Source organism: Brienomyrus brachyistius, chromosome 25 (genome assembly GCF_023856365.1).
Source record: "Brienomyrus brachyistius isolate T26 chromosome 25, BBRACH_0.4, whole genome shotgun sequence".
Taxonomy (NCBI): domain Eukaryota; kingdom Metazoa; phylum Chordata; class Actinopteri; order Osteoglossiformes; family Mormyridae; genus Brienomyrus; species Brienomyrus brachyistius.
Genome location: NC_064557.1, coordinates 19818 through 33876, shown reverse-complemented (window position 1 = coordinate 33876; position 14059 = coordinate 19818). Strand labels below are relative to the sequence as shown.

Genomic DNA, 14059 nt, shown 5'->3' with positions numbered 1-14059 from the left:
AATTCTTCACGTTAAAATGATTTTACTTGCATTGTGTTATTCGGTTAACAGTGTCTTACCCCCACTCACCCCCCACCACACGCTATAGAATGAGCTACTCACAGAGACATTAGTCCAAATCATACTAATTAAACAAATGCTTGATACACAGGGTAGATAACACCTGCTTTGCGAGGGAAATCAAAGGGACCCCCCCCCCAGCTTATTGAATTACTGTCACCTTATATTACTTTGAGTATTTTTTAATTAAAGGCACCATGGGCATCGTTTGCACTTTGTCTGCTGGGTGAGCACTTCAGCACAACTACTGGTACCCCAAAGGTATAACAGAAGTGCCCAGATTCCGCATGATGTCGGCAAATTCTTCGGTGCACAGCAATCCCCTCTAACCACCCTTATAGGAGATTGCTGCTACCAAAAGCCGTTCATCAAATGGCCTATCGTAACAGTTACTCTGAAGAACTTGCTCAAGGAATATGCAGCAATCTTTGATAGCAGGCTGCCCTGGCGCCTTGGGAACGCTGCAAGCATCAGCCATCGACTCAGCATCCAAAAGCGCTACACTTGCAAACCCATCCGTTATCAAATGTCAATAAGTCGCCTTTTCGCAGCACATCGCTTGAGTCGAAATGTTTGGAATAATACCAGGGAAACCCAAAATCTACTTCCGTCGAAAAATGTCATACCTTTACACACTTCTTTCCAGAGGATTCACAGAACATCATTAAAATGGCGATTCAACGGGACGAACAGTGCAAGAGACCTTGCTGCCTCTTCTCGAAGTATTTTTTTTATTTAAAGGGAGGATCTGACTGAGTCATGGGCATCAAGCAGAAGCTATGAATCTACTGCCATCCATCAGTTCTTGATTTAAAAAAAAAAAAAAACAACATTTCATAGGGAACATTTTATCTATTACACTCATTCACCACTAATCCCTTACATATCATATCCCACAGGCTCTTAACTGTATAATATTTATTGATAACCAGCTTTATATAAACTGGGTGTTGAGGCATAAACATTGTACATTTCTACAATTTTCAACAAAAATATAACCAATATGTACAATTATTGTATTAAAAATACAAAAAAAGGATACAGACTCCACCAACTGTCTTTCTAAAAGACATACAGTATAAGTAGTATCAAAGGTATGAGGAAACGATTAGTTAAAATGTGCATTTTACACACGACATCACAGATCGAACTGAAATTAGCAGTTCTACAGTATATACTACAATTACTGTATGCTTAAACATTTTTTTTTTGTGCAACTTGTATTACAACTTGGATTCGGCCTGCCTATTCTCCAGAGACGATAGAATCGATTAATGAATATAATTAAATTACGAACAATTTGCAATGTGTGTAAATCTGGAAAAAAAAATGAATCACACAATTCCTTATAGAAAGTAAAATATTAAATAAAGCACTGAAGTTACACTATACAGTGGGGGAAAAAAACTGCAACCTTCACCTTTAAATCTATTTTCAATCACTGATCAATATGATCAGCTCAAAAGAACAAGGGAATTAAAATCGAAACAGAAGCGGACCACAAAGTTCCTCATTTTTTGAGTACTACTCAGATCGCTTAGCCTTTAGAGTCTCATGAACACAACAGGAGTCAGTTTTTATCTTCAGTCATTGAAGAGGGATTACGTAGCAGCAGAGAGAGATTCTATATGCCAGCTCTCTTTAGACATGCAACAAAATCTATCATCGCAACTATGAACACAGTCTTCATCCTTCAGATCTGTGATGCCATCTCATGGCAGGGCTCTTCATGTGCTGGCATCTCCGGTATCCAAATCGAGCCACAGCCGTGCTCTCTACACAGTCGGGAGCTGTCCGGTCCATTTAGAAGCTTACAAAACTCGAAAACAAAACAAAAAAAAAAAATTCGAAACGACTAAGAAATAATACTGTAGTCATGGAGACGCCAACACGTTTGTTTTCGAAGCACGATAGCATATAAAACTGTAACAAAACTCTGTAAAATCTGCACAATCTTCACCCGTGGTCATCTGGACTGCTACAATTCCTACACAATCTAGAGAGGAAGCCGGAAAAAAAAAAAAAAATCGAAGAGGCAATAATGTTTTTTTTTTTCGTTTTCAATATTGTCATCACTAGATAAGTCATGGATAAAAGTGCAGACAAAGTTTGAGACGTTGGTGACAGATATGCGAGTGTGTGAGTGTGTGTGTGTGTGTGGGGGGGGGCTGGGGGGGATTGGAGTAGCGGTGGTTTTGATCCGTGATGGCAGACACACATCAACCAAAGTTTCATGTTAGTTTCTTCTTTTTTTCTTCCAAAGTGCCAAGACGATTTTTTGTTTGTTTCATTTTGTTTTTCCATATTTCACAGTATCTTTCATGCGGGGAACACAAATCCCCATGCTGATTTAAGGCAGGGAGGGGGAAGATGGGCACTCCCCCCAATCTGATATGGTTGGAGGACAATTCCCCCACCCCCCAAGTCTGTGTCCCGTACTCTGTCCAAGGCTGACTCCTGGCGCCGTTGCACATAAATTCCAATAGGTGGCGCCATCCTCAGACTGCAGACACTTGTTCATCTTCTACAATGACGGGAAGGAAGACAAAAGACATTCAGGACCAGCCTCACAAAGCCCCACCTCACCCAAATCATGATCAGCCAAGACGTGGGTCCAGTTCCTTTCAAAATGAATAACACCCCCTTTCCATATAGATCATTCCAAATCCGGACATGCCCGCCCAAAGATAAACTGCATAATAATCACAGATGTCCTAACACATTCGCACATTACTTTTGGCCATCAGCTAATTCTGATACAAACAGCATGAGTATCCATATCTGTGCAGATTTTAATTAATTTGAACTGTGCCATGGGCTTATGTTATGTATATGCTAACTTGCGATATTTCTAACGAGATAATTCTGACTCATACACCAGTACGTGCAAACTTTGACAATGCACAGTACTATAGTCCTATTAAACTATTCCTGGGTTTTAACAGTTTCCTTTGGTCCCGTTTTATAATTTGGAACCTTTTTTGTGGATACAGTATGATTTATATTTTCTAAATGTGACATAATGGGCTGTTTGCTAAGGATTATGGGATACCTCATTAAAGGTACGTTTTGAGTACACTTGACTGACAGAAGCGTTCTCTGGGCTGCTTAACATGAACTGACAGAGTCCCCCCCCCGCCCGCACCCCCCCTCCCCCCACCCTTGCCCATCGCAGGGGGAATGGCAAAGAGGAAGGGTGAATTATTCTTTTTTGCATCGGAAACGGGGCCCCGGTCTAAGCTGAACTCAACTTACCGTCACTGACCGTGTCAAGGCAACAACAATACAAGATAAAGTGAATGAATTAAGATAGAGTGGCCAGACACGCTGGCAGAAATGGTATGCAGTGCGTGAGTAGTAATGTGTACAGCGGGTCTGAGTCACAGTACTGACACCGTAGCTGAAATGGCAAGACGATGATCCCATTCTTTTTTGTTTTTTTAACTCACAGAAAACACAATCACAAAAGTGAAACTACAAGCGGTGACAGAACACAAACGTGGCGAAGCGCAGGTGGGCTGGCAGGTGGCGTTCGCTGGAAAATTAAAGATGGATGGATGGTGGGAAGGAACCGGTGGGAAGAGTGACAGCTGGATGGCGGTATGGTGGCATGGCAGTAAAGTGGTTTGGCACTGTGACGGTATAATATGGCGGTATTGTGATATGGCAGTGTGGCAGTATAATGGTATGGCAGTATTGGCAGTATAGTGATATGGTAGTACGGCAGTATGATGGTTTAGCATTATAGCACTATTGTGGTGAGGTGATATGGCAATATAGTGATGTGTTAGTATAGCAGTATTGTTGTATGTGAGTATGTCAGTATAGCAGTGTGGCAGTATAACAGTGTAGCAGTGTGGTAATATAGTGATTTGGCAATATTGCAGTATGCTTGTGCAATTGTACGACAGTGTGCTGGTTTGGCAGTATACCGGTATCGTGGAATGGCAGTATGGTGATACGGCAGTATAGCAGTATTGTGGTATGGCAGTATGACGGTATAGCAGTGTGGCAGTACGACGGTATGGCCCAGTGCGCACGTGGCATGCATGAAGAGGCACGGAGGTCCAGGATGCTGTGGACGTGGCCAGTGGCTGCGCCTGACATGCAACGCGGTGAAACGACGCGGATCCATCAGGGCTTTACCTGCCTGGTGCCTGCCTGTAACTCACGGCTTGGTAGTCTCGGGTGTGTATGCCATTGTCTTCCTCTGAGGAATAAGTTTCGGAGACAAGGACTCACCCTCCTCTTCCTCGGCAGAGTGCCCTTGGGACGGGAAGTGGGGGTGCCGGGGGTCCCCGTCGGCGGGCTTACTCCACTGGAGCCGGCTGGGTGGCCGGGAGGGGGGCTGGGGGGAGTCGCAGGAGCGCACCACCATCCGCGAGCGCTGCAGGGCCACGTTATAATCCGGAGGCCTGCGGCCCGAGTGCACTGGTGGTTCGGCGAACTCGGTCAGGGCCGTGTAGCCCGGCGGTGTCGGGGGAGGGTCCCGGAACCGGCTGTCCTTCCGCACTGGACAGACGGGGAGGAGAACTGGGTTAGCGCAGGAGGACAAGGAGAAGATGAAGAGAAGAAGGGCAGCACAGAGTCACATACCGATGAGATTTTTGGGGGTGCCAGAGGATGCCGGTAAGTGAGTGGGCCGGCCATGCTGCCTGGGGGTGTCCGAGGTCATGCTGGTCTCTGGCTCGGAGCCTACATCCTTCCCTCCCCGGCGCTTGATGGTTCCGGTGTCACCCTCGGAGTCCTCCCCCCAGCAGCTGCCACGTGCCTGTCCAGGCCTGGCCCCGTGCTCTGGGTACGCAGGGGAGTCGGTGGCCCACAGACCAGCGCCCTCTGCAGGGCCGTCTAGGTGTGGCGGGCCGAAGGTCAGTGTCTCCCAACTTCGCTGGTGCTGGATGGTCTGGATGTTGTCATGGGAGCCACTGGAGCAGGATGTCCAGCTTCCCCGGCCACTGTCGGCCGCGTCGAGGGATGCCCGGTCGCCCTGGTCCTGCGTCAGCTCCTCGGAGCTGGGGGAGGACAGTACGGTGCTCCCCACGTAAAGATGCCGGCCCTCGTGCACGGAGGTATAGGACCTGAAGGAACAGGGGATCAGTCTCAGTGCTGTGAGGGAAACTCCATTTCAAGAAAGATCAGAAAGTTACAGAATACAGTGACATGTGAGTACAGGTCTTAGTGATCATAAGAAGCTTCCTGTTAGCGCAGAGCACAGAGGGTACACAGCAAAATACGCTAATATAAAATAATATGAAGTATTAGTGGTGCATCTACATGGGAATAAAGGCCAGTACTGACACCTGATATATATTTGCGTGATATTTCCGATAACGATAATCGGCTAATCTCTGAACTCAATGAACACAAATCTGTTGTGAAATTGATATCACTGACGTTACTTCTTAAGATCCCATTAACGTGTGCAGCAGCCAGATTATACAACGCAGGCAGTGATACGTCAGCAAAGCAGCTCAGACTTGAGAGATTGCAGCAAAGTGCTAAGTGGCGAGTGAGTCGACGAAATCCCTCGTCTTCCATTACAGAAAACAGACGATAGTCCGATGCAATCATCTCTATTATCGTAGCAGTTATATCTATAGCTCTGGTACTGCTAACTTTTAATATTGATGAAGTCTTTACATGGGCTGATAGAGATAAGTTAACTGATATATCGTACATCTCTACAATACATCAGACCAGGGCTGGGCGATGTGCGATGTTAATATCAACCCTTATTGAGTCTATATAAACTGGGCGTCTCACCCGAGGCTGTACTGGTCGGGGTCCAGGGTAGCCCTGCGCTCTATCCGTGATCCAGAGAGGTTAGCATCACCAAAAAAGGCCGCGTGCCTCTGCCTTCTCTCCTCGTTGAGCAGCTCCAGCGACGACTCGCTCACGAGGCTGGACCGCGACGATAACTCACTGTGGCCCGAATCCGACAAGTTGTCTACCGCCCCGCCGGGCCCCAAGGAATATCCTGGAGGAAAACACGGGAGCAGTAGGGAAGGGGTTAAAAAGAGTGGCCCCTCCCACTTGCCTCCTCCCCGGTGATTTCCAATTTCCTGGGCAGACGGCCCAGGGTGACATCATGCTGGGGTAGCATCATGTTGTCACGGCGACAACGTCCACGTGCTGATGAGTTGCCATGGAACCAGCAGCGCGTGGGGGCGTGGAGGGTGAAGCATGTTTGCGTAAAATTAAATTCAAAGTGCTCAAAGAGATCTTAGAGTGGCAATCTGACTGCGTCGCAAAACCCCACCTATCCCACCGGTCCATGTGGCACCATTGTTATTCCCGTTATTGTTCTCACTTGCGAGGGAAGAGAAGGAGCTGGTTAGGTCTGACTGCCTGGAGAGGGGGGACCTCAGCTGACTGCCACCTGACAAATGGGACAAGAGAGCGGTTAAAGCGCCACCTAGTGACCACTGGCCTGCCAGCCCTCTGCACAAGCTCCCGCACCAGGCGACGGCAACCGCAGCAGGAAAACTACACAGAGGCGACATGGAACTTTCCGGAAAATGGGCCTGCAAGGACAGGGAAGCCACTGTGTTAGTAAACAAAACGCCAATAACAATATCAGACATACCGCGGGAGGCAGGGCGTAAAACGAGGCAGGCGGGAAGGTGTCTTTTAGTAGGTACGAGACACTGCAGGGCTTTGACCAAGTTTCAGCACTAGCTAGCTGAAAGAACGCACGCCACACCACAGCGACAACCCAGCAGAAGCATTCTAGTGCGAAGTCATTTCATAGAAAACCTAAAACCCAGCGCTGCTGAAGTAGTCAAGATGGGTAAACCCGAGGCAGACTCGCGTCTCCCCGACATGGACGCCCCGTTTAGTTAGCAACACACATGGCACCAGGCGGGCAGCAGCGCGGCGGCATTAGTGCCTCTCCCTCGGCAAAGCAGCGCAACTGCGGCCAATTACCGGACAGTCTCTGCCTGTCACCGAAGGACACGCGTCTAATGACGTGATTTCTCTTCAGTGGACATCCTGCATGCAATGAAACGTGATTCAGCTCATTATGACACACATTCATGGACTACAAACGTCTGTAGATCACATTAAAAACTAACCCACATTTTAAGGAACACACGGGTCATGCTAATGCAGAGGAAAGGGGCTTCAAATGTCTGACAGTCCTCCCACATGTGTAGCAGGTAGGTGTACTTATTCAAAAACTGCGCATAATTGAATTAAGACATCTGTTCACAAGATCGAGCCGAAGAGACCATGTCATTTATAACTGAATTTGGATAAAAATACGCATTTACTGTTTTTTTGCCCTTGTGGGGCAGCATGTTCAGGTGTGTGGAAAAACAGCTCCTGGTGCATTGGTGCGTAAAATGCTGAAATGTATCCCCTTATATATCGCGTAGTTTTTCTTTCAAGTCCAAAAAAAATCTATCACCACATGAAAAATAACGAAATATCAAGAATGTTCTGGAAGGAAAAACCTCTTTATAACTGGTGCCTTAAAAAAAAAACAAACAACTTAAGAATATGCTAACAGTGTTAGCATGGGACGCTAGCATGTAACCAAGCAGCATGACCTGCCTCCCTCAGCCAAGGACAGACTAAGTGACTGTTTGCGCCTCGTCTGGTCTGGGACCCACCTTTGCGGGGGGAGCTTTGGGGGGAGGTGGGGGGGGAGGACAGTTGCGATGACGCACTGGATACGGTGTCTTCAGGTGCCTTCTTTTGCCGTTCACTCGCTTCCTCAGACAGAGACAGGATTTTCTTCAGAGACTGAGGTGAGCTTGTACCTTTTTCCATTTAAAAGAAAAAAACAATTACTTGACACGGAGTTTTTTTTTATATCTATTTACAGAACAGCAATTCAAAAACCAGTATTTATAAAAATCCATCGTAATAATCAGAATCCGCCACTAGATGGCACTGTGGCTCCAAGCCCAGATTAAAGCTACAGATTCTTAGCAGCAACCCTCTGGTTAGAACACAAAGAGCAGCCGGGCCTTACCGAATGGCGGGAGGTCTTTCACCGGAACCTTCTTCCGCGACGGGTAGAGAGACACAGCAGGGACCTGCAGGGCCTGGCCACCTTTCTGCGTCTGCTTCGGCTGGCTGGCCGCCCGAGGAATCACAGGCGACGTGTCGGGCTTCTTCTTATCGCCGACGTTCTTGGGCACTGGCGTTGGAAAAAAAACAAACAATTCATCAAAACTGTCAAACTTGTAATTCACTGGTTATTTTGAAAAGAAAAAAAAAAGCTTAAAATGAACAGACAGCCAACCAGAAAGAGGAGAAGATCTGCGCGTGAGAAGTGATTAGCAAGGACCGGGAGTGCAGCTAAAAAAAATTCTGTGCTGACAAAATGTCACCATGGGCCTCGTATTCGAATGACCGGCTGAGACTCACGGGTGTTGGTGGACGGTTCGCACTGGAGGGACATGGTCTGCAGGCTGTCCTCGCTGGTGTCCAGCGTCAGGTCGGACAGGTACTGGCGGACGCGCCGCGCCATCTGGGCGTCCTCGTACAGCTTCTTGGCGTTAAGGAAGGAGCTGCGGCGGACGCGCTTCTTGTGGCCCCCTGTCTGCACCACGTCCAGCATGGCTGCATTACCACTGCCCTGGCTGAGAGACCTGGAGGGCGGGCGGGGGGGGGGGGGGGGGGGGAGGAGGCGAGGACAAGGTAGAGACAAGTCAGGCAGGTGTATTTGGGGGTGGTGGGTGGATCGGGGGGCAGGGGTTGCAGGCGAGCACGGGTACAGGCCGTGAGTTTGAAGGGGGGGAGAGAGAGATGATGGGTCAGATGTAGACATGCACCAAGTCACTCCAGCCCAGAACATTCCATGCCTCAATCCAAAAATAAAAATGGACAGGAAACCAACCCCCCCCCCACCTTATTTTGTGTAGGGCACTGTAAAGAGTACCCTCTGTAAATCATTTACCTTGGCAGATTCATCTACCTATATACATAAACATTATTTATACACACACAGACATGTTAACGGTTGTATGCCTATGTATGGCTGCTCAAGTTCGCTTGAGTCATATGGGTCCTGGTTATCTGGGATGTGAGCATTATCATAACCGATGGCTATTAGCTCACTGAAACATCTTTGGCTAGTGGTTAAATTGTAGGATTTGTCACTTTCGCACATTTGTCTCAAAATTTGTCTCAAAATTTTAACTCATATCAGCATATCAGCATTTCCCTATCACCTATTTTTCTCATTAATACTTTTGACAGTATTAGTACTTGAGAAACACATAGATACGATAGGTACCACATCCTTCCAAGGTTTTTTATTTTTTTATTTAGGAAGTGCTGGGTGACTGATGAAAGAAGTGGTTAGTTTTTCATGAAAGGTTCAGACCTCTGGATTGCAAAGACAAACACGGTATGTTTCGAATAAAGTATCCTGACGTTTGCATACAACTGCACCATCCAATAATGAGCTTTCATTATCTTTGAACTTTAACAAAACGAAACAAGAGGGGGGGGGGGGACGTTAATTTCACTCTCGGGATAGGTTTTCAGAGGCGAAAGTGTTAAAAAAATAAAAAAGAAAAAAAAGAAATGATGGCAGACGAGAAGAGAGGCAAACTGGGCGAGAGAGAGTGCCGTCAAATGGGCTACCAGACTTACCCCAAACTTCTCCACTTCTTCTTCCTGTAAGTGAGAGCCATGAACAGTGAAGCATGGGGGACAGAAGGAAAACGGAGAGAGAGAGACAAGGCCTTAGACAGGAAAGACCAGAGTACCCGAATGAGCAGTATCCACGAGGCCCAGGGACGTGTCAACAAATGCCTTGTCATGACTCTTCAGCATGGACAGACACTTCATGTGGACACAGTAAACCCACCCAGAGGGAGCACAAGACACTGAGGAAAGAAGCTGGACTGACAAGGAAAACCCCAATCAAGATGGATGGTAGCCAGGTAAAGCCCTCCAGAACAAGCCAGCAACTCACTTGAGCTGCCATGGAAACTCATCCTCAGCGAGTCAGCGGAGCTTACAAATAAGCTTCTTAAAATGCTGGCTCTGATGAAGGCAGTCGCCCAAATGTAAATGCTAACACTGGAGAACTCGCTCGAGCTAGGCCCAGGAAAGAGACGATCCGTGTGATCTGTCATGAAAACGCCAGGGACACGCGTTGCAGATTAACGGCATGGCTGACTCATCGGGGTTGGCCACGTACCTCGTTCTGAACATGAGTGCGGGATCCATGTTTACAGATGCCATCCGCCCGACGTGCCTGATCTCTTTCGCAATCATCCTCAGCTTCTCGAAATTCACCAACCCATCGACTTTAGAATCGTTGCCTATAAAGGGAGAAAGAGTTACATAATCAATTTGCACGAAATAAAAACCAAAACTATCACAAAAATGGAAAATGCGACCTGGGATACAGAATGATTGGTTACCTTCATGGAGGAAAGTGAGGTCCTTCTTGATAACTGGGAAGAGGGGGATTATGGGAGGCTGGAGGTTCTGATTGTTAAGAACGTTGCGGTATTTGGCCATATTTCTGGAAGGGTCAAAAAGGTCTTGAAGGTCTTGGAAGAGCTTCTCATACTTGCTGGGAAGCTTTTCCCAGGTGCCTCGTAGTCGGGAGACAGGGGCCAGATTCAAACCACTGCAACACAAAGAAAACTCAAAATGAAGACCTTCTTATTCTGCAAAGAATGGATTCAGACATGAATCCAAGAGCAAACGCTTCGCAAACCTTCACCCAAGGAAACGCCTCCCTTTTACATACCTGATGATGGCGAACATGGAGTTAAAGTTCTTGCACTCGCGACAGTGGAGTGCGATCTTAATGAAGTGCTTAATGATCTTCATCCTCTTCAGCTGGTTAGGTTCACGTACAATCTCTGAGGCCACCCAGAAGGTCTCCTGGTTGATCAGCTCCTCAAACTTCTTAAGATTCGTAGCACCCATCTTGGACTTGAGCTTGAAGAGGTCATCGATGTACTCTGTGGGCTCGATGTTGCAGAAGAGCTCAAAGTTCCTCATGGAGAGCTGTGTGGCCACCTCCACCGTGCTGAGCTGCAGCAGGGAGATGTTGCTCTCCCTCAGTAGGTCCTGTGCATCGTCATCCGAGCACAGAGTCTCAGTTTCCATGTTGTTCTTCAGGTAGTACCTGAAACGATGGGGTAAGAGACATACCAGTGAGGAACATACCATACGGCATTTGCAGTGTGAGTTAGAGGACTGAGGAACGTCAAGACTTGCACTGTGATGCATCTCGATGATACTAATTCCTGCTCCTGGCCTATAGCTTGGACACCAAGTGACTTAGATGATGGTTAACAATTCTACCAAGCAGATGACCGGAATATTGCAACTCCTGAACTAGCTGCAGTGAAAAGTCTTAATCCGGTAAAACTTCTTGCCCAAACCTAGTAACTTCTCACCTTCCACTCAGCTGGATCCTGTCCGCCAGCTTGGAGAGCTGGTCGGGCAGCCGCCTCTGCTTGATGACGCCCTCGGGGGTAACGGACACCTCGCACAGGGAGTAGGCCTCGGCAGTGCCTGTCAAGGTAAACTCACGCATCGCCTGGGCCACCACCTCCTTGGCCGTTGTATCCCGGCTGATCATGATGTAGCGGCTCTGCTGATCAGCTTTGAAGACCCTCAGCACCTGATCGGGCAAATCTGCAGGGAAATAAAAGTGAGAAATGCATTGGGAACTAAAACCCAAATTCAGATTGTACATCTTTTATCAGATTCAGTGTTTGTACTTGGCCATTCAACATCTACATGTATAATATTCCCTTACAAATATCCAGATAAATATGGTGCATATTTAAACCTGACAAACACAATTAAGATTTTAAAATCGGGCTTCAATCCCAAACAACCATAAATTTAAATGTGCATATATGTGATACACGAACAGTGCAACCATACATACTATGTTCATTATAGTATTATTGTCGTCATCTTAAAATGTACGGATTCTAGTTGTATTTCATCAGTGCCTGAATAATATCCTGTTATCTCACATCCAACCCACATAGTAAAGGGTGTGTGAACATAACTCACTCAAATCTGCATACCAGGTAAACCTAATTTGCCCGATTGATTTTAATGCACAGTGATGGGCTGGCCCCCCATCCTGGGTTGTTCCCTGCCTCGTGCCCATTGCTTCCGGGATAGGCTCTGGACCCCCGCCCGCCAGTAGGACAAGCGGTTTGGAAAATGGATGGATTTTAATGCACGAGTTTATCTGCTGCAGGGCTAAACCAACCCTATGCGCCTTCTGGTCAATGAATGTAGGTGCAGGACTCAGGAGTATGTTTGAAAGTATGGGGAAGATTGAGGATCATATAGGAACAGCATACATATGCGTGTTTTTAATGCAGCTCGGAAGCGCTTGCAGAAACGTGTGTTTTGTGCACAATAATAGTAAGTCTCACAGACAGATGATTGCAGGTTCAAAAGTAGCCATGTTAAGGGGCACACCAAGATCAGCTAGTCCCGGTCAGTCATTCGGCAAGAATTAACGAGCATCGCAGAAACCCCTCAAGCCCAAAGCTACAGCTTCAGCTCAATCACAATCGCCAGTCTCAGAGGAAGGCAGGACAAAGACCCAAAGCGCATTTAGAGTATTGAGACCCGAGGCGAGTGAGCTAGATCAGTGAGCAGAGTTAGGGGGGCGCGGAAAGCACAGGGCATCCTTAAGAGCGGATGGATCTCAGCAGATTATTTTTTAGCCGCAAGCGAACAAACAACGCGGATCGTCGAAAGCGTCAGACGTGAAGTTCCGGAGGAAGCGGCGAGGAAGAGAACAGTCAGCTTTCAGAGACAAACAGTGATCAAATACTCACTACTGGGCCCTGTGGCTGAAAGACAAGAGATACGTTTGGGGATATTAGCTGAAAACTTACACATCTGAACGAGCCAAACAAGAATAACTTGTTGGTTTCTGAATATTTGTTTTAATACTTCAGTATTTCAAATCTAAATTAAATACATCACTCAAAGTTTAATGCATATTACACAGAAGTTCCATAAGCATTCACCGATATGATGTAACAAGATAATTTGCATCAATTCAGGCAGTGCTATCAGGCATAATGGTTAGATGTGTCTTATCATATATAGCAAAATACTCACTATTAAACTATCAATTAACCAATGTACAGTGACATATGTGCAAACAAAGATTATTTATGGGAAGACAGTGAAACCAAAGCAGCGTGATAAAGCACGTGAAGAAGCGCTGCTCCTACCAGGCGGGTTGTTGAAGTCCAGGATACGATGGTGGGACTGCAGAAGATCTGGGTTGCTCGAGGACAGCGTCCCGCTGACAGGAAGAGCTGTAGGAATCTGCTTGGACTGCCTGAGGCCGACTATGCTGTCATCCTGGGACTGGCCGATCCCAATGTCACTACAGGGAATGAAGAGGCCTCCGCTAAGGAATGACAATCCGTAACATCTAAACTAACGAGCAAGCTGAACGGCTTTAGCTACAAGCTAAATCACTCAAAGTTGGAGCAGAAGTTACGGCTCAGGAAATGTCTTACTTGTATGGCTTCTGGGGCAGAATACTAATGCGAGTCTTGTCGAGAATCTTCTTGAGTTTGTTCCTTCCACCAACGGTGTTGGCTTTGGTCTTTTTGTTGGCCTTGTCCAGGCCCATCACCTGCTCCACGTCCACGGCCAAGTCTGGTATGGAGAAGCGGCTGGCCTTCTTGATGTCGCCGATCTTTGGCAGATGGGGGGCACCGTTCTTCTTTTCCTCCGCCGGCCGGGCGAGAAGCTCCTTGAACACTGTGAAGGGAAGGAGCTTTGAGGCCACGTGACGTGACGAGAAGATGCTGATGTCTGAAAAGAATCGACTAACGGGAAGAGACTGGATATTTACAATGGTGGCTTCTCTTGGTAAGAAAGCATAAAACAGGATAAAGTAACCAGAAAATACAGCATCAAGTGTAGTCAGAGTTTACAGCATCCGCTGAAGGTAAGAGACGGTCTGTAGGGGTAACTCCAAACGTCTGGTGACATCCAATGATCAAAACATAAG

The 14059-nt window shown here is 47.1% G+C and overlaps 1 protein-coding gene across 11 annotated transcripts in view; it reads right to left on the bottom strand.

Moving 5' to 3' along the window:
• Window positions 1–748: 748 nt before the first annotated feature.
• The window catches only part of rapgef2a (Rap guanine nucleotide exchange factor 2a), a 29472-nt gene continuing 16161 nt past the window's right edge, over window positions 749–14059 (bottom strand). The window contains exons 11-27 of one of the 11 annotated variants that reach the window (XM_048995782.1): window positions 13560–13806; window positions 13266–13423; window positions 12861–12875; window positions 11445–11685; window positions 10787–11170; window positions 10452–10663; window positions 10226–10349; window positions 9673–9696; window positions 8440–8663; window positions 8042–8209; window positions 7677–7826; window positions 6988–7053; window positions 6320–6439; window positions 5824–6037; window positions 4657–5138; window positions 4207–4572; window positions 749–2584 (exon numbers count right to left, since the gene is read on the bottom strand). In XM_048995782.1, coding sequence (XP_048851739.1) covers window positions 4229–4572; window positions 4657–5138; window positions 5824–6037; window positions 6320–6439; window positions 6988–7053; window positions 7677–7826; window positions 8042–8209; window positions 8440–8663; window positions 9673–9696; window positions 10226–10349; window positions 10452–10663; window positions 10787–11170; window positions 11445–11685; window positions 12861–12875; window positions 13266–13423; window positions 13560–13806 — 3173 coding nt within the window. In that variant the 3' untranslated portion in view covers window positions 749–2584; window positions 4207–4228. The remainder of the gene's footprint in view (window positions 2585–4206; window positions 4573–4656; window positions 5139–5823; window positions 6038–6319; window positions 6440–6987; window positions 7054–7676; window positions 7827–8041; window positions 8210–8439; window positions 8664–9672; window positions 9697–10225; window positions 10350–10451; window positions 10664–10786; window positions 11171–11444; window positions 11686–12860; window positions 12876–13265; window positions 13424–13559; window positions 13807–14059) is intronic. The other 10 variants (XM_048995783.1, XM_048995787.1, XM_048995789.1 and 7 more) reach the window with 10 other exon arrangements.